This window comes from Chiloscyllium punctatum, chromosome 2 (genome assembly GCF_047496795.1).
Source record: "Chiloscyllium punctatum isolate Juve2018m chromosome 2, sChiPun1.3, whole genome shotgun sequence".
Lineage (NCBI taxonomy): Eukaryota > Metazoa > Chordata > Chondrichthyes > Orectolobiformes > Hemiscylliidae > Chiloscyllium > Chiloscyllium punctatum.
In genome coordinates, this window is record NC_092740.1 from 97,684,612 (window position 1) to 97,705,472 (window position 20,861).

Here is a 20,861-nt window from a genome sequence, read left to right on the forward strand (position 1 = left end):
TTGGCTGTATTGGATGGCAGGTTAGTGCCAACAGCATGAGCTTCATTCTGGCTGTGATGAATCAGGACCTCTCCCATTGTCCTATTTGTGGTGGAGGTTGTGGCATTGTGGGTTAAACCTCACTTTGGGCAAAGTGCTGGAAAACTGAGATGTTTAGATATTTGCCTGAAATGAACAATTATGTGATCTTGAGACCAATTCAAGCACAACATCAGTGCTCTTGCATAGGTCAATTAAAACATTAGAGTGCATTTTCAACACATACTGATCTGATGAGAGTGAACATGTCAGAGGTAGAGCTAGCTGGGGAGGATTTGAATAGAATATCAGGTACTAGTAATATTTATAATGAGGTAGTTACTTAACAGTAAGTGTCAGCATTGCAAGCAGAAGATACTTCCACATTTAGAGGATTTTTAAAAATCTTTTCGAAATTCTCTATCATATGGCTTGGTGGTGGGAAGGTGGATTGCCAAAGTCAAGCATAGATTAAACCCTGGATTAGTGGTGCTGGAAGAGCACAGCAGTTCAGGCAACATCCAAGGAGCTTCAAAATCGACGTTTCGGGCAAAAGCCCTTCATCAGGAATAAAGGCAGTGAGCCCTGAAGCATGGAGAGATAAGCTAGAGGAGGGTGGGGGTGGGGAGGGAGTAGCATAGAGTACAATGGGTGAGTGGGGGAGGAGATGAAGGTGATAGGTCAAGGAGGAGAGGGTGGAGTGGATAGGTGGAAAAGAAGATAGGCAGGTAGGACAAGTCCAGACAAGTCAAGGAGACAGTGCTGAGCTGGAAGTTTGAAACTAGGGTGAGGTGGGGGAAGGGGAAATGAGGAAGCTGTTGAAGTCCACGTTGATGCCCTGGGGTTGAAGTGTTCCGAGGCGGAAGATGATCACCAAACCGCCCCGTGGCCCAACATTTCAACTCCCCCTCCCACTCTACCGAGGACATGGAGATCCTGAACCTCCTTCACCGCCGCTCCTTCACCACCAGACCCCTGGAGGAAGAACACCTCATCTTCCACCTCGGAACACTTCAACCCCAGGGCATCAACGTGGACTTCAACAGCTTCCTCATTTCCCCTTCCCCCACCTCATCCTAGTTTCAAACTTCCAGCTCAGCGCTGTCTCCTTGACTTGTCCGGACTTGTCCGACCTGCCTATCTCCTTTTCCACCTATCCACTCCACCCTCTCCTCCTTGACCTATCACCTTCATCTCCTCCCCCACTCACCCATTGTACTCTATGCTACTCCCTCCCCACCCCCACCCTCCTCTATCTTATCTCTCCACGCTTCAGGCTCACTGCCTTTATTCCTGATGAAGGGCTTTTGCCCGAAACGTCGATTTCGCTGCTTGTTGGATGCTGCCTGAACTGCTGTACTCTTCCAGCACCACTAATCCAGTATTTAGCTTCCAGCATCTGCAGTTATTGTTTTTACCTCATAGATTAAACCCTAGTTAAGACATAAAATGATTTCTGTGCTCCATTGATGAGGCAGTTTAGATCTCAAATCCATTTCACAGCTGGAAAAGTGATTATGCTGCTCTATGTCTGCAACGAAGGTTTGCCTTGTTGAGTTCTGCAAATCATCTTTCCCATAAGCTCAAGGCGGCAGGCATGGTTAACATTGTGAGCATCGTGTGACCCCAGCCATACCTATACCCTGGCATTTTACTCCTGTTGTCTGTGTAATCCTTGCCAAGTTAAAATCCAGTGTAAGAGTCACATATGGCAAGCAGCTAAAGTAAAAGAACAACATATTGTTTCAAAACTAAAATAAGGACCTTTCAGTATTAATTCAGTAATGCTGACTGACACTAATATGTATACAATGAGAACTGAATTATACCAGTGAGTAATTGACAAATGTAAACTATTACCAATAAAGAAGCAATAAGTAGGTACAATATGAACTAATGAAAATTTATTTTTTAAAAGGATTTTTGTGAGTATTTTGAGTTTTCACTGAGTCTTGTAAATATGGAATAAGGAAAGATTTGCTGTTACTTTTCAAAAAGCACAGGCTATGTTTATGTCACAATAGACAACCTAGGAAAATGTAGCTCTTTCCTTGGGAAATATATGAACAAATTGATTTATTTGTCACACATGGCAGCAAACACTTCAAGGAAGTGAATTCATTGTTTAAAATGATTTGTAAATGTCCAATTTGTTGCCAAATTGAAAATTATTTGCTTTGTGATGTGCTTGTGTATTATTTTTGCTGCAGGAATTTCCTGAAACGTTAAAGGACAAGACTTATCTAAAAGAGTGGCATATTAAGAAAACAAGCATAGAACACATCCCATCTTTTATTGTCATGTTTCAGAACCTGATTGTGATGGATTTGTCCAGGAACTGTATCAAGGAACTTCCAATTGAAATAGGTATTTATGATTTCTATTAAATTGTGACTAACCTTTTTCCCACTGGATCCAACCTGACATCAACCTTACCCCCTCCAGATCTGTGGGGAGCTGGTCTGCTGAGCTATTTCCATTGGAGTTCTGAGACTGATGATCACTCTGTATGCTGTGTGCAAATGGTGAAATCATGATCCTAATCAACTGCCTTAAATGAAGGAACAGCTTCTTTGGTTGCAAGTATATATCTGTGCTTGCAGCAATATATTTGGTCATTCATGTTCACCAAGTGTGATTGAGGAGGCAACTGCTGAACACTGACTTCAATTTGCCATGTGGGCTAACTATTGTTGAGAGTTTTGAAAGCTTGCATTCTTGACTAACTTTCCAGTGCTGACAGTTTTATCTAGCTAAAATTTGTCTTCCAGTTGTTTGACATTGATTTTTATGTCTCATGCCTGTTACCACATCTGGCTCTTCAGTATTTTTACCATTATTGTAAAAATATTTTGACAGGTACCTGAATAGGAAAGGTTTAGATATGGATCTATGACTAGTGTGTGTGCAGGATTAGATTAGTATTTATATTAGACTATTTTCGCTGACTTCAGTAGCAGTATTTCTCCACTTCAGGATTACTTTGTGCAAGTTTGTACTGGATTTGCTTGATTCCTTTATTCTGATTCACTGCCTACTCATCCTTTTGATTTGATTGGGATAGTATGTAGATACAGTAAGAATTTTTAGTTGTTGAATGTTGCAATCCTCTGTAAAATGGCTGAATTCTTTACTTGTGCACTGAAAGTTATTATCATTCATCGCAATGTCTGGACTGAGTGAGATTTGTTTTCAGGGAATTTTACAATTTCACTGGTAGTTGCTGATATCAGGTCTAATGCCTAGTGGTCAGAATAGCAGTTAGTGACAAGATAGTTCCTTAAGCTTCTATAGTCTGTCTGAGATGTGATGTATCATAAATGGCTCTTTAATTTGCATAGCTCGGTATTTGTTTCAAGGACTGCACTGGGGTCCTGGGGAGTGTTGGTGAACAAAGAGCCCTTGGGTGAAGGCTCCTGCAGGTTTCATAGCTCCTTGACAGTGGAGTCGCAGGTAGATAGGGTAGTGAAGAAGGTGTTTGGTATGCTTACCTTTATTGGTTAGTGAATCGAGTATTGGAGTTAGGAGGTCATGTTGTTGTATAGGACATTAGTTAGGCCACTTTTGCAATACTGCATTCAATTCTGGTCTGCCAGTTATAGGAAAGATGTTGTGAAACTTGAAAGGTTCAGAAAAGCTTACAAGATATCACCAAAGCTGGAGAGTTTGGGCAACTGGGGGAAGCTGGATAGGCTGTAGTGATTTTCCCTGGAGCATCAAAGGCTGAGGGATGACCTTATGGAGGTTTGTAAAATCATGAGGAGCATAGATAGGGTGAATAGCCAAAGTCTTTTTCCCAGGGTGGGGGAGTCCAAACCTAGAGATCATAGATTTAAGGTGAAATGGGAAAGATTTAAAAGGGACCTAAATGGTAGCGTTTTCATGCAGAGGGCGTTGCATGTATGGAATGAGCTGCCAGAGGAAGTGGGGGAGGCACTTAAAAGGCATCTGATAGGTATATGAATAGGAAATGTTTAGAGGAATATGCCAAAATCCAGCAAATAGAACTAGATTACTTGAGGATATCAGGTTGGCATGGGTGAGTTGGACCAAAGAGTCAGTTTCTGTGCTGTACATCTCTATGACTCAATGACTCCAAGGCTGATGGAGTCCTTAGTCACATTGCTTATGTTTGGTCAATAGAGCACTTCCCTTACCTTCCTCAAACTAGATGAATTCATTGAAGTCTTTCATGGACATGCTTCAGCATCTCTTTTCTCTGTCCTTAGCAATAATGGCAAAGTGCTTTGCCAAAGATATTATCTTGGGCAGCAGGTAGCTCACTGCTGTCTCACCGCACCAGGGACCAAGTTTGATTCCAGCCTCAGGTGACGGTCTATGTGGAGTTTGTACATTCTCTCCTTGACTACGTGAGTTTCCTCCAGATGCTCCGGTTAGGTGGAATCGCCATGCTAAATTGCCCATAGTGTTCAGGATTTGCAGGCTTGATGGACTAACCACTGGAAATGCAAGGTCACAGAAATAGGGGCATGGCTTTCAGTGGGAGGCTCTTTGGAGTATCGAATTGGACTTAGTGGGCTGAATGGCCTATTTTCACACTGTAGCAATTCAATGATCTTCAGATATCACTTCATTTCTGTACACCTAATAATCAGTTATGTCAATAGGTGTGTCCTCAATGGTTTCACACCATCCTTTTATCACACTTCCTATAGCATTTGAAGAGTTGCATCTTGGGTGCATAGTTTGCTTTATTTGAGAAAGATACTTGTTTTTCAACTTCACTGTCTCTAATGGGTTGTTGACTTCCGGCCTGGTCTACTTGTTGCTCCTTATTCAACTCTAGAAATTTCGTTCACAGCCTTTGCATCCTCAACATCCTTCAGCAGGAATGCTGCTGTCATCTGCATGCCAGAAATGTATTTTTGTTTCTTTTGCTGTATTTCATGACCAGATGATGGCTCTATGATGAAATAATATTCTTTGTAGATGCTACGGACCAGGTAGAAGCAGCTTGAGGAAGAAGTTTTGAGTTGTTTTGTGGTCTACTTACTTTGTCTTTCTCAAACAGGTTTTGATTGAACTACTCACAAGTAAAAATAAGAGCTGGTACTCTTTTTCAATCTGAGCATAGCAGTGGTCAGCTTACAAATGCAACTAGTTGTCCATGATGCATAAGGGTTGGTCCAAATCTTGCCTCATTGGCAACACACTGCGAGGTGACTTCAGCATTGACAAATGGTTTACCTCATCACTGATGTTGTCATCACTAGGGTTCGATTTTAATCTAAGTTGTTTGTTGTTCTGATCCCGAGAGGACTGCACATCCAAAGCAATGAGCTGGCAAAGAGGTTCAAACTCAAATGATGAATTAGACAAGAACATTGCGAGACAGTTCACAAATTCAAAACATTTGTCAGTCACTGCACCTCTGCTACAACCTTCACCAACTCAGGACACACACAATGTATTTTTTGCTGTCAGTAAGTGACCAATGTGCTTGAATTCAGGATTCTTGTTAGCATCTTTTTCTTCTTGATCCTTTCTTTTCTTCTTATCACATTTTATTTCCTGCTGATCTGTGATAACTGCCTTTCCTACTTCTATTTGCTTACATCTAGTTGCCAGCTCTTCAAAAAATGATTTCTTGGCTTTGTTTTCTTTCAATTTTTAGGATCACTTTGGTTCTGGGGACTCCATCTTGGTGTTAGTTCCTCTATCTTGACTTTCAGGCTGTACTTGAGAGTGCTCGAACTCTCTTTGGCAGATATTGATTTGATTAAACACTACCATCTATTTTAAAATGATACTCCCTTCACCTGCATGTTCTCTAACCTGATTTACTGCATCCGTTACTTCCAATGTAGTCTCCTCTCCTCCAGGAGAGACTGAGTGCAAACTTGGGGAACATCTATGGTCCGTACACTCCAATCAACCCACCTTCCAGTTGCCAGCCATTTCAACACCCCCTTCCCACTCCCCCGATGACACGTCCATCCTCAGCATCCTCCACTGTCAAAATAAGGCCACATGCAAATTGGAGGAAGAACACCTCCAATGGGCAGCACGGTGGCTCAGTGGTTAGCACTGATGCCTCACAGCACCAGGGTCACAGGTTCGATTCCAGCCTCTGGCGACTGTCAGTGTGGAGTTTGCACATTCTCCCCGTGTAGTCTGCGTGGGTTTCCTCCCACCGTCCAAAGACATACAGGTAAGGTGAATTGGCCATGCTAAATTGCCCATAGTGTTCAGTGAAGGGGTAAATGTAGGGGAATGGATCTGGGTGAGTTACTCTTCGGAGGATCGGTGTGGACTTGTTGGGCCGAAGGGCCTGTTTCAACACTGTAGGGAGTCTAATCAAAACCTCATCTTCCGCTTCAGGACCTTACAACCATATGACCTCAACATAAAAGCCATCAGCTTCTAAATCTCCCGAACTCATCCCATGTTCATCCCTCCTTCTTCATCCCGCCCCCTGACCCAACCTCACCTGTCCATCTTCTTTCCCACCTGTCCGCTCCACCCTTTCCACTGACCAGTCACAATCACTTTCTACCTAAATCCACTTATTAGCATTCCACCTACCTTTACCCCAGACTCAACCCCTCCCTCCACTTATTTCTCAGCCCCCTTTCCCCACCTCAGTACTGATAAAGGGTCCTGACCTGAACCATCAATTCTCCTGCTCTTCTGATACTGTTTGACCTAATGTGCTTTTTCTAGCTATACATTTTATTTTCTCCCTACAAAAACACCCTTGTAATCTTCTAGGATCTGTTCACATCTATGGTTACTAGTGCAACCATTAGGCTTACTTCCTCTGACGTAAGTGAATTTTGTTTAACAACTACCTTCAAGATCTCCTGATCTTCATTATTCCCAATTCATTCAGTTCTCAGCTTCATTTCTCCTCATGTAATGAGCACTGTTGTATGATTTAGCTTTGACTTTATTTTCCAGGGTTTCATTATTGGGTCTTAATCTTGAGCCACTTCGCACAGATCTGTGAAATGCATAATGTTTCCCAAAGCATCTTTTTGACATTTCATGTTCACTTTGCTGTGTCTGTGTAGTCATCATTCTAACATGATTTGGAGATGCCGGTGTTGGACTGGGGTGTACAAAATTAAAAATCACACAGCAACAGGTTTATTTGGAACAACTAATGTTTGGAGTGCTGCTCCTTCATCAGGTGGTTGTGATGAAGGGGCAGCTCTCCGAAAGCTAGTGCTTCCAAATAAACCTGTTGGCCAATAACCTGGTGTTGTGTGATTTTTAACATCATTCTAAAAGTAAGCCACTTATCACCTTTAACCAATGCCAACCTGTTGTATCATGTAGAGTGAATTGTTAGAATCACTGAATGACATTTCTCCAGAGGTTTAAAGCTTTGCTTCTTTCTAGCTTAATACTTGTGTCAAAGCAATTCAGCTTTTTGCAGTTAAAATACTGCTTTCCCCACACTGAATAGGCTTCCTTTATCTTTTTTTGTGTTGGCCTCCACAATATTTATACCCTGCCTTGAATCTTGATCTTTCTGCTGACTCTTTTGCAAATATTTCTTTGCTTTATCCAATATGTTGTTCTCATTACACCTGGGATGTCTTTTGGTGTAATTCAAAACTTCGTTTGTTCTCCCATTACTATGTTCCAGTTGATGATTGATAGATAAGCTCGGAGTTTCAATGCGTGTTGATTGCTTTGTTGAGAATAGGTTTATCCCTTCCCAGCTGATAAACTCCCACAGCAGGAGCTCCTATGCCTATGATAAGCTTATCTCTTATGAGAACCTTTTGCAGTTGAAATGAGGAAGAAAACTGTAGACGACATATGAATATTATTAGAATGGCTGGATGACTAGAAAAGTAGCAAATGAGGGGAACTGAGAGAAAACAGTTTTGGGGAGAGCAAACAAGGTCAGAGACTATACATTAAATGGCATGTTACTGAGCAAATAGCAGGATTTTAGAGATCATGTCTGAAAATTCCTGAAGGCAACCAGACAAATCATATGAAGTAAATATACGAAAACATATAAAATTGTTTTCATTACTAACTGCGGCATAGAATGTAAGAGCAACACTAGAACTATATAAGCAAAACCTATTTAGGCTGCAGTTAAAATAAAACATAATACTGCGGGGGTTTATTAGCTCAGTAAATGGACAGCTGGTTTGCAATCCAGAATGATGCCAACAATGCAGGTTCAATTACCATACTGTCTGAGGTTACCATGAAGGTTATCCACCTTCTCAACCTCATTCCACAACAGACTATGGAGGTTTAAACACCATCAGCCATCTTTCTCTCTCTAATGAGAGTGCAACTCTGTGCTCCTCTGGGATTATGGTGATTTTACAGTATAACATTCTCATCACCAAGCTACAGAAGGGATGTGATCACATGAGAGAGGGTACAGACATTTATTAGGACATTGCAGGAATGGAGGATTTTTGCTATAAGGAAAGATTGGATAGGCTGGGGCTATTTATTTTGAAGCAGAATCACAGATTTAATTGAAGGAATAAAATTATGAGACACCTGGACAAAATGGATTGGAAGGACCTAATTCCATTAGTAGGGGATTGTCAGTTCCAGGGGTCTAGATTTAAAGTAATTAGTAGCAGAATTAGAGAGTAATTGAGGCAGGACTTTCTTCATCCTGCGTGTAATGAGGATTTGGAAGTCTTGCTGAAGGGATGCTTGAGATAGAACCCTCATCACATTTAGAATGCACTTGGATATATAAAAGTGTCATTTTAAAGGCGACAGCCTAAGCACTGAGATTAGCTGGATCATTCCTCTTTCATCCAATGATATCAGTCATGAAGGCTGAAAAGCCTGATTATATGTCATAAATATCACTCTGTTTCTTATTGTAAACTTTTATCTGTATCCAGAGTTTCATGCTACTGGAAAGTAGTGCTGAGCAGAGGCCAAGAGTTTTTCATGGGCTAGGAGGACAATGGAATTGTCAGTTTCTCTGAACTTTTCCTGCATAAATTCTGGTTGTTGGTTACAGAGGAAATTATTGAAAACTTTGAAACATTCCTAAGTTCTCTCCACAATCAGGTATTGTCTAATTAAGGTACTTATGAAGGCTGAATTAAAGAATTGAAAAAAAACTTTCCAGTAAAAAAACTTAAAAGTACAGAATAGCCCTCATTTTAACAGAATGGGTTGTGCTGGTTGGAGGGTGAATGGATTATTGAGGTAAGGGCTAAACTGGACTGGTGCAGGCATCTGAAGGACACATTTTCAGTGCATGTGCACTGAATTGGATTGGTACAGGAAAGAGCATCACCTACAGATCACACATATTTGGAAATCATACTGGTACTGTCTGGAATTCTCCTGGTCTCTAAGGCTGGCTACCAAGTTTCCTGCCTTAGGACAATGTGTGTTCCGACCCTTCGGGCTTTTAATGTTTTGACTGAATTTTGATGTTCAATAATCTGTTCTTCAAAGAGTCAGGATTCTTGTTGAGGAGAATCTGGACTTTTCCTGGCTGAGTTTTATTAAGTATGATGGCTAATGTTAACAATGGGATTGAGAATTAGGCACACACCAACTGGGCTTAAAATTCTGGCCTCAACCACTTCCATTCTTGAATTTGGCAAGATCAAAATTTCAGCCCCAGTATTCTAGTCTGCTGCAATCTTCCAACATGTAAATCTGCAGATTTTTGACAATAATCATCTCTCCAGACTTAAAGTGATTGGTTGAAACTAATATAAACTGAGTGCAGTGCAACAACCTGACATATAGAATTTAGTGGTTTTGGTAGGAAATTTTAACTCAAAAGCAGATAGTTTTGGAATAAGTGAGATATGCTTTCTAAAAAGAAAAATCTCATTAGGCTCAAACCATCTCAAACTGTTTTACTTCTGATTTTAAAAGGAGTAGATAATCTGTTCCTAGAGACCACATTGGTGCCTCAGATTTGATTTCTTTTTTTGCTGCAATTAGAGCTGGATGTTTTTTCCAAACCTTGGGCAACTAAAGAATAGTGAAGACTGCAGTATGGAAGAGGCAAGCAGTATTACAGCACTACTTGGGGTCTAGGAGTAGCAGGAACATTTGCTACAGGTCTCTAAGGAAACATATGTCCACCTGTTGAGGATTGCTTACCCTTCTTTCAGGATTCAGTCATTTCCATGGCTGGTATCAAGAAGCAAAATAGCTGCAGTGAGGAGGTGTTGAGTGTGTGAGAGTTGGTAAGATGGGAAGTAGTTGTAGCTATAACCTATTAATAAAGGCCTTGAAAGAAGTGATATCATCCACTTTTTTCTCCCAGGTAACACATCTTTGATCTTGAGTAATCATTTCAATGTACCCTGGCCATTAATTCTGACCTAACTTCTTAAGCCCAAAACCTTTCCCTCTCCCAATATATTGCAAGTCCAGCTTTGACTTTATCAATGGTTTTATTCTTGACAAAGACTTTGGGCAACAGATAGGTTCTTCTTTGCATTGAATATACTTCGGCCAATTATAATTTATTTTTAAATCGATGTTTTTGGGATTACCATATCCACTTGCTCTGTTTTAATCCTTAATTTAAATAAGAATTACATATTGTCTAACCAAAGTCAAAATCTTTTAGTGCAAACTATTTTACCAAACTTCCTAATGGAGTGCGTACCAACTACTGGAAACTGATTGAAATGGAATTCTAGCCAGCTAGAATTTGATTGGTAAAGTTACACTGAAATAAGAAGTCCCTGAAACATTGTCAATATTTAAACATAAACATGCAACCTACTTACTGGATTGTCCAGCAGCAGAATTGCCAGTTGCATGAAAGAATATTATCTCCAGATTAAGGACTCCAGTTACTGTCATTTCAGCAATTAGAAGCAGAACAAGAGGTCTGGAAACCATGGTAACATTGAAATGATTACTCATGGTTAAAAATAAGTGTTACCTGGGAGAAAAATGTAGACATTATCACTTTTTGCAAGGCCTTTATTAATCTTATTGTAACTAAATATTCATGGTTTAATCACCTTACAGAAGATTTTCTGCTCAGAAGCAGGCCATTCAGTCCTCCAGGCCCCTGCTAGTTTTATGCTACAGACAAGATTTCTCCCAACACTTTTCACCAAATACTACCCATAAAACATTCTATCCCTTTCTCCCTCAAACATGTATCTTGGACTAAATTTTGATTGAAGAGGTTGGAAGATTGAGTTAAGAAATTTCACACACAGTAGCTGCCATGTTTGTGTTCCAGGCAGCCAGGGTTTGAATAGAATCTGGCCCACTGCCTTCAGAAGCAGTTCAGGAAAGGCCTCAGAGGCAGGCACGTGCTGAGAAGGCTGGTTAGAAGTCCTGCTTCAGTTCACTAGACTTCACCCCAATTGTATTAAAGATTGCTCGGCCCTGTAGTCTTCACACCTCACACCCTCATGTGCACTGCCCCACATTTTCTTTTTTATTCCCATACACTCTCATGCCCCCTGAAAAAAAAAGTTTTCCATGCCATTCTATTTCCAATGTACTCTCAAACCTCATGTCCTTGTCACTCTCCCCCCCATACACTGCATAACCATTCACTCTTTATCCACTATGATCAAGTCACAGAAGTCACAAAAATAAATCTAACAATCTAATAGTCAAACGCACTCAAATCTGAAAAAAAACATATTCATGAAACCACTTCAAAAATGTAATTAACCTAAAGTAGTCAATCTGTAATAAAAATAAAATCGTCAATCACATCAAAGAAGTTAATAATTTAATAATGTCTTTAAATTTATCAACCAAACTTTCTATGCAGCCTAGTGCTGAACTAAGTGATTTTGGACCAATAGAAATCAAACCAAGGATTCAGAATGGCCCCTACTATAATTATCCACCTGGGGGAATCTAAACAAATGTTTGATGATTTGTTTCATTTATAAATTAAACCAGATAGCTTGGCATTTAGTACACGCTGAAAAATAATTTTTTTTAAGTCCACATGAAAGCTGTTCAATTTTATTCAATTTTAAGGGGTTGGGAATTTGAATGACTTCAAATCATGACACTTAAACCAATCCTAAATCGGTGCTCTACATGTATCTACATTTCCTCCATAACATTATGCCTTCCACAATGCAGATTAGAAATTTTTTAATCAATCTGTTCAGAGATGTTGCAACACACGTTTGGAGCAAGTGGGACTTGAACCAGTGTTTCTTCACCCAGAGGTAGAGACACTACCACTGCACCACAAAGGCTATGCAATGTAGTTCCTCAGTGGAACAACTGGAAGGGTTTCAAGTGAAGTTCAGACCAACTGGAGGAAAATCAGAAGTATCAGGTTCATGGGGAGAGGATAAGTTATCTGTGTGAAGTTTGCACATTTGCCCTGTGTCTATGTTCCAGTTTGCTCCCACAGTCCAAAGATATGCAGATTAGGTGGATTGGCCATGCTAAATTGTCCATAGTGTTTTGAGATGTATAGGCTAGGTTAATTAGCCATGTGAAATGCAGGATTATAGGGAAAAGCTAGGGGAGTTGATCTGTGTGGGATATTCTTCAGAGGGTTGGTGTGAACCTGATTGGGTCAAATGACCTTTTTGAGCCCGGTAGGGATTCTATGATTTTATGAAATAGATCCAGGTGATAGGTGGGAGGGTTTTTAGGTCCTTATTCAATCAAATTAACCTTCCTTTATCTGGCAGTTCTCCCAGAGGCCTGTGAATCTAGTCAACCAGAGTTAAGTTTAGAATGAATGTTTAAGGTCCATACAGTAGTCAGAAGCTTAGGAACACCTCGCACATTTTACGGTGAACTATATTGTGCACTGTGCCACTTAGGAGAATTTCTGCTGCTTGTCAAACCAAGGGAAGGTTCGGACCACCGCCCTACAGAACATAAACGTGTTCTCCTTATATTCTAGTGACTCCAAGATGGCATACCTCGTGATGGGTAATTTAAATTGAATAAACCCTTTGTAGCAAACATTGCTACTTGAGCCACATGTCAGGCAGATTTTTCTGACTCATTTATCAGACTTTTGATTTGATTTGATTTATTATTGTCACATGTATCAAGATACAGTGAAAAGTGTTATTTTGTATGCTATCCAGGCAAGTCAGAATAACAGAACAGAATGCAGAATATAGTGTTAAAACTACAAAGTAGCTGCAGAGAAAGATCAACTCTAATATATGAAAGGTCCATTCACAAGTCTGATAACAGCAGGGAAAAAGCTGTTCTTGAATCTGTTGGTATGTGTTCTCACATTTTTGTACCTGTTGGCCGATGGAAGAGAGTATAACCAGGGTGGGAGGGGTCTTTGATTATGTTTGTTGCTGTCCTAAGGCAACGTGAATTATAGACGGAGTCAATAGAAGGAAGGCTGGTTTCTGTGATGGACTGGACTGCATTCACACCTCTTTGTAGTTATGGTCTTGGGCACAGCAAATGACATACCAGTGATGCATCTGGATAGGATGTTTTCTATTGTGCATCTATAAAAATTAGTAAGAGTCATTGTTGGCTTCCTAAAGTCAATGAGCAACTCTTCCACTTTGCTGACACTGATGGAGAGATTGTTGTTTTTACACCAGACCGCTAAGCTGTCTATCTCTGTCCTATACTCTGCAATGTCGTTGTTTGACATCTGACCCCTACGGAGTTAGGCTACACATTCACAGACTGTGGCAAAACTTACATGATATAATTTGGCTACAAAGTGAAGTTGAGTAGAACTGCTGGCAACAATGCATTCCCCCTGATGAACACAATGCATTCTATGCTCATTTTGAACAGCAAGTCAGTGAAATTGGATTAGATTAGATTCTTTACAGTGTGGAAACAGGCCCTTCGGCCCAGCATGTCCGCACCGACCCTCCGAAGAGTAACCCACCCAGACCCATTTCCCTCTGACTAATGCATCTAACACTATGGGCAATTTAGCATGGCCAATTCACCTGGCCTGCACATCTTTGGACTGTGGGAGGAAACCGGAGCACCCGGAGGAAACCCATGCAGACGCAGGGAGAACGTGCAAACTCCACACAGACAAGCGCTTGAGGCTGGAATCAAACCTGGGAACCTGAGACAGCAGTGCTAACCACTGAGCCACCGTGCCACCTGAAATGATGTCACCTACCCAAATAGCTTCAGGTGCACCTGTACCCATAGTCACTGCCTAAGACATCAAATTGGTCTTATTGACAGTGGATCTGTAGAAAGTGACTGGAGTCTTCTAACTCATGCAGTATCTGAGTGCACAGCGGAAGACACCTACTGGGTCAGTTGCTTTCTGTGGCCACACAGTCATGAATATAAAGAGCATAGTAAGGGACTGAATATGCAGCTTTGTGGTTCACTAGTGTTGAGAATTATCATGGAGGAGGTGTTGTACCTATCCTTACTGATTGCAGTCTGTCGGTCAGGAAATTGAGGATGCAGTTGCAATGTGGGAGCACAGCCCTAGGTCTCGGAGTTTGGAGATAAGTTTGATTGGGATTATGGTGTTAAAGGTGGGGCTAAAATCAATACATAGCAGTCTGATAACGGTCTCCTTGTTATCCAGATGTTCCAGGAATGAGTACATGGCCAGGGAGATAGTGTCTGCCATGGATCTGTTGCAATGGTAGGCAAATTGGAATGGATCAAAGCCTGGAGTTGATGTGTGCAATTACTAACCTCTTGAAGCACTTCATAATGATAGATGTCAGGGCTACCATACAATAGTCGTTAAGGCATATTGTCTAATTTTTCCTTGGAACCAGGATGATCGTAGTCTTGTTGAAGCAGGTAGGAACCTCACATCAAAGTATGGAGAGGTTAAAGATGTATGCAAATACTCCTACCAGCTGATCTATGCAGTAGCTGAGAGCACAGCCAAAGACCAACTGGGCCAATCACTTTCTGGGGGTTCACGCTCAATAAGGTCATGTGACATCTGCAGCATTGACTATGGGTACAGGTATACCTGAGGCTATTTGGACAGGTTACATCATTGCACTGACCTGTTCAAAACAAGCATAGAATGAGTTCATCAGGGAGGGATGCATTGTTACCAGCAACTCTACTCAATGTATATCATGTAAATCTTTCCACAGTCGACATGTGTTTGTGAGGTTAGTCTGGTCCTCCAGTTTAGTCTGGTATTGTCTCTTGGCATCCCTGATGGCTTTGCAAAGATTGTACGTAGATTTTCTGTGTAGATCAGGGTAATCCAACTTGAATGCCTCCTACCTGGATTTAGGTAGGGAATGAATCTTCCGGTTCATCCATGGTTTCCATTTGGGGAACACTTGGATTATCTTCTTTGGTATGCGTCCTCTGCACATTTAATGATAAAGTCTGTGGTGGTACTAGCATACTCAGTTAGGTTGGCTGCTGAGTTCTGACTGTGGATCACACCCCTGACTCCAAGCAGTCATATCAGAGCTCATTTGTTACTTCAGACCAGCACTGTACTACTTTCTGTACATGGGCGCGCTATTGGAATGGAGTGGTTCTTTCTTCAAGTTTTAATTAGTACTGAGTGTCAGTGAACTAATGCCCAATGGAGGAATCTGAGCCATATTCTGCCTTCATCAATCATTAAAATGCATATTTTTGACATGGTGAATCAAATGGTGAGGGCGGCACGGTGGCACAGAGGGCGGCACGGTGGCATTGAGGGCGGCACGGTGGCACAGTGGTTAGCACTGCTGCCTCACAGCACCAGAGACCTGGGTTCAATTCCTGCCTCAGGCGACTGACTGTGTGGAGTTTGTACATTCTCCCTGTGTCTGCGTGGGTTTCCTCCGGGTGCTCCGGTTTCCTCCCACAGTCCAAAGATGTGCAGGTCAGGTGAATTGGCCATGGTAAATTGCCCCTAGTGTTAGGTAAGGGGTAGATGTAGATGTAGGGGTATGGGTGGGTTACGCTTCGGCGGGGCGGTGTGGACTTGTTGGGCCGAAGGGCCTGTTTCCGCACTGTAAGTAATCTAATCTAATCTAATCTAAAATAGAAATATGAACAGGAACCCTTACAAATGCTTTCCTTCCCTGCCTCATGGAGTCCTGAAGAAGGTTTACACCCAAAATGTCGACTTCTCCACCATCTGATGCTGCCTGGCTTGCTGTGTTCTCCCAGCCTCCTGCTTGTCAATCATGAATGCTGAAGCTAACTCTGCCACTACGGAGCTGTTTTAGCTGAACTAATGTATGACAAATCAAGGGTCAAAGCTGATCAATCCAGTTGAGATTCATATGGTATATTCAGTAACTGTGATATCTCAGACCTTTAGTCTTTTCAAATCCTTTCCATTTTTAAAGAATAATAGCTTATAAATTACTGTTTAAATTAATGTGTAAACACTTAATCCATGAATATGAACATAGAACATAGAACATAGAACATAGAACATAGAACAATACAGCACAGAACAGGCCCTTCGGCCCACGATGTTGTGCCGAACTTCTATCCTAGATTAAGCACCCATCCATGTACCTATCCAAATGCCGCTTAAAGGTCGCCAATGATTCTGACTCTACCACTCCCACGGGCAGCGCATTCCATGCCCCCACCACTCTCTGGGTTAAGAACCCACCCCTGACATCTCCCCTATACCTTCCACCCTTCACCTTAAATTTATGTCCCCTTGTAACACTCTGTGTTGTACCCGGGGAAAAAGTTTCTGACTGTCTACTCTAACTATTCCCCTGATCGTCTTATAAACCTCTATCAAGTCACCCCTCATCCTTTGCCATTCCAATGAGAAAAGGCCTAGAACTCTCAGCCTATCCTCGTACGACCTATTCTCCATTCCAGGCAACATCCTGGTAAATCTTCTCTGCACCCTCTCCAAAGCTTCCACATCTTTCCTAAAGTGAGGCGACCAGTTTTTTAAAAAATGGACCCCACCACCAGGGATATATTTCCCTCCCCTCCCCTATCAGCATTCTGAAAAGACCACTCCCTCCGTGACTCCCTCATCTGGTCCACACCCCCCTCCTCCAAATGGACCCCACCACCAGGGATACACCTCCCTCCCCTCCCCTATCAGTGCTCCAAAAAGACCACTCCCCCTGTGACTCCCTCGCCAGGCCCACACCCCCCACCAACCCAACCTCCACTCCCAGCAGCCCCCCCCGCAACCGCAAGAAACGCAAAACATGAACTTCCTTTATTCTATTTGCAGCCATGTTGTTAACTTATTTATTTTAGAAATGTTAATAAAAATGAATGCTATGCAACTGTGTTTATAAACATTTTTATTCTAATGTCACAGCGATTTAAGAGTTAATAGAATTATATTACTTCACTGGATCTCCATACACAACCTTATTCTGCATCACTATCAGAATACTGCTAAATGTTTTAGCTCTTGTTTGAAAAATATTCAACTGAGATAGTTATTCAGTATGCAAATAATACTTCTTTAAACATTAACGTGAAGTTTGATGTTGTCAGATATTATTTTGAATACTTGTACTGGTTATTATGCATAAGTACAGAATATTGCCAGAAAAGGAGTAGTTTATTCAGTTGGTAATAGATTCAGTTTTATCATTGTATTCCTTTGATTTGTGCCTTACAGCTCACTAATAACAGAATCAATAATCTCTCCCCCTTTAGCTAAATCTGCCAGCAGCATTTAAATGTCACAATGACAGGTTAACCTTGTAGTACCATCTTGCTTTATTACTCTTCATGCTGCATTTCTGATCTCGAAATATCCCACTTACAAACTAACCAATGTTAATTTGTAATCTCTCATATGTAAAATTTATCATTTATTTTATTTATCATATCATTAAGAACAAAATCTAAACTCCAGAGATGCAATAATCCTTTCATTCCAGTATTCACTGATCTCTTAATTTAATTACTGTTGAATTTCCCACTATTTCTTATGCCTGTGATCAAAGCATGTTGGAATTATCTCGTTAAGCTATCTGAATCACTATGATATCTATTTCCTGTTAAGACTTAGTCATACACTTTGTACTTCAGAAATCACAGAGCAACATTTCCAATTACATGGAATTAACAGTAATGTTAGTTCATCCATATCAGACTGTAACATTACTCATGGTGGATTATTTCTTGAAGAACGCTTTTTGAATTCCTGAAATTGTGGAAAGTATCACACAATTCAAGCATGTTGGCACCTTTTTAAACAGTTGTTCCATTTGCTAATTAGTTACAGTTCTTGAAAAGTTCTGTTGTAATTTTTAACTAAGCAAAGCCAGTGTAATATTTTCCATTGCTGTGTGTCACACACATCGGCTAATCTACTTTGTTCATCACATGTTAGTGACTGCAACTGTAGAGAGCCAAATATCACCGATCACTCTTTGACTTGGTTCACTCATCTTTCAACCAGCTTTTCAACATGTAAACAACTTGTATAATCATTAAATACATGATGCATACAAGGCACTCAGTTGTTTACAAAAGTAAAAGACTATTTTGAAGAAAAAGTGCAGTCCTTCTTCATTTCCTAGGCAATATTTATGCCTGAACCAGCATTAATAAAATAAAAATAATTTAGCTGTTATCATAATAGTATTTGAATAATATTTCTAATGCCCAAATTGGGTCCTTTATTCTTATATTGCATCAATGACTGAGGGCATGGTTTTTCACAGAATCCCTACAGTGTGGAAACAGGCCTGTTGGCCCAACAAATCTGCACCAACCCTCTGAAGGGCAACCCACCCAGACCCCTTCCCCTACCCTAACTCAACTTTCCCTTGACTAATGCACCAAACCAACACATCCCTGAACACCACGGGCAATTTAGCATAACCTGTTCACCTAACCCACACATCTTTGGTCTGTGGGAGGAAACCAGTGCACCCAGAGGAAACCCGCACAGACACAGAGGGAATGTGCAACTCCACGCAGACAGTCAGCCGAGGCTGGAATCAAACTTGGGTCCGTGGTGCTGTGAGGCAACAGTGCTAACCACTGAGTCACCGTGCTGCCCCGTGGGCTTCAAGATTTCTGATGTCAAGGTCAAATGATGCTCCAAGACTATATGCTGATGTGCCGAGGCATTAACTGTCACTTCATAGTTGCTTGCACTCTTATCAGGTAAGAGGGATAATTTTTTTATGTATTTCCTGTTGGCTCACACAGCAACAGCAGTGTCAGTGTGGGACTGGCTACTTTGATTCCATTAACCATTTGAAAGAAACTTGGAAGGTTTCCACCTCTTCTTCTTGAAAATCTTCATTGACTGGGTAAACCTAAGTATCTCAGCCCTTAAGTCTGAATTAGGGCAATTTCTTCAACGGACATGTTGGGATTCCCCCACCATCATCTTGAACAGTTTCAATCTAATCTCCTTTTAGTCTTTTGTTTTTCTGCCTTTCTTTCTGTATTTTTCTTTCCTGAAATTCTCACTCTTCTTTACTTCTCCTCCTCTCTCTCTCTTTCTTTCCTGTGCCTGAAAATTTTCTTTCCTCTTTTTACTGTTGGACTTCTGGTTCTCTAAATTCTGCTGTTCTAATTTTTATTTATCTGTCTCAGCATCCTTAATTTCAACCTCTCGATTGTGGCAACCAAGTGAGCAGAGATGAATTGGCTCTCCTGGTTTCAACCTTGTCAGTTGGCTGTAACAGAAATTTTAATGTTCTTTTTAGCATGTGGTATACTGTACCTCACCCCAATTAAAACGTAGTTAACTAGTTCACAGAAACAATAAAACAATGTTTTCTTGAGTGAAGAGAAGAAAGGTACTATTTATATGAACTGTGGGAAAGATAATAAAGATGTGAGGCCAAGCGTACAGAGGTACAAAGTTGAAAAGGGATAGTGCCCTGTTCAAAAGGAACATGAAAGGGATATAACAATTTTTAGATTTAGATTTAGATTTCTTACAGTGTGGAAACAGGCCCTTCGGCACTACAAGTCCACACCGACCCTCCAAAGAGCAACCCACCCAGACCCATTCTCCTACATTTACCCCTTCACCTAACACTACAGGAAATTTAGCATGGCCAATTCACCTAACCCACACATATTTGGACTGTGGGGGAAACCGGAGCACCCGGAGGAAAAGTGCCCATGAGGCATATGGCTTTAACCTCGCCCACAGTTGTTTAATTGATGTGCTCCAACAGTAGCACGTATTTCATTTGTTCCTTATGTCGTCAGTGACCCAATATTTCTTTTTTATCTAGTGTCACTGTGTAATTGCCTTCTTGATAACCTAACAGAGGCCTTTTCCAGCTGGTTTGAGTCACAAATCCTTCTTTCTTGCTGTAACAAAGCAGCTTATTTGTGTATTCCAATGTCTTATAACATTAGCAATGTCTTTCACTTCCAATATGCAAAATATATCAGGCAGATCTAAATCCAAATAGGAGATGAAGGGTTTTTCACACCTGACAAAGTTTCAGAGCCTTCTGTTTCTTTCAGCACAGTCAGTCTTTGGTTCTCACATTGTTTTCATGGCTTAGCTGATCTGTGGTCAGGGGTTTGTTGTGACCATTTTCAGTCAGCAGTTTTTAACTTGTTTTAAAACAATATACAGAATCACAGGAATTTTTATGGTGCAATTCAGCCCATTGTGCCTGCACTGGTTCTATTACCTAGTGCCAATCCCTTGCCTGTTCCCCATATCCTACATACCGTCCTATCCAAATAATTATCAAATGCTCTCTTGAATGCTTCAATTGAACCTGAGGTTTAGATCAGAGTGGTGCTGGAAAAGCACAGCAGGTCAGGCAGCATCCGAGGAGCAGGAAATTCAATGTTTTGGGCAAAAGCCCTTCATCAGGAATAGAGACAGGAAGCCTCCAGGGTGGAGACACAAACTTGACTACACCACATCACCAGGCAATGCAATCCATAGCTTAAATGCTCATTGAGTGAAAAAGTATTTTCCCATATCACACTATTTTCTTTTGCATATTACTTTAAAAGTCCATGAC

The 20,861-nt window shown here is 41.1% G+C and overlaps 1 protein-coding gene across 2 annotated transcripts in view; it reads left to right on the forward strand.

The window, feature by feature from the left end:
* LOC140493406 (leucine-rich repeat-containing protein 2-like) overlaps positions 1–20,861 on the forward strand; it is a 79,279-nt gene that overhangs the window by 32,253 nt on the left and 26,165 nt on the right. For both annotated transcript variants that reach the window (XM_072591810.1, XM_072591819.1), the window contains exon 5: positions 2,229–2,385. In XM_072591810.1, coding sequence (XP_072447911.1) covers positions 2,229–2,385 — 157 coding nt within the window. The remainder of the gene's footprint in view (positions 1–2,228; positions 2,386–20,861) is intronic.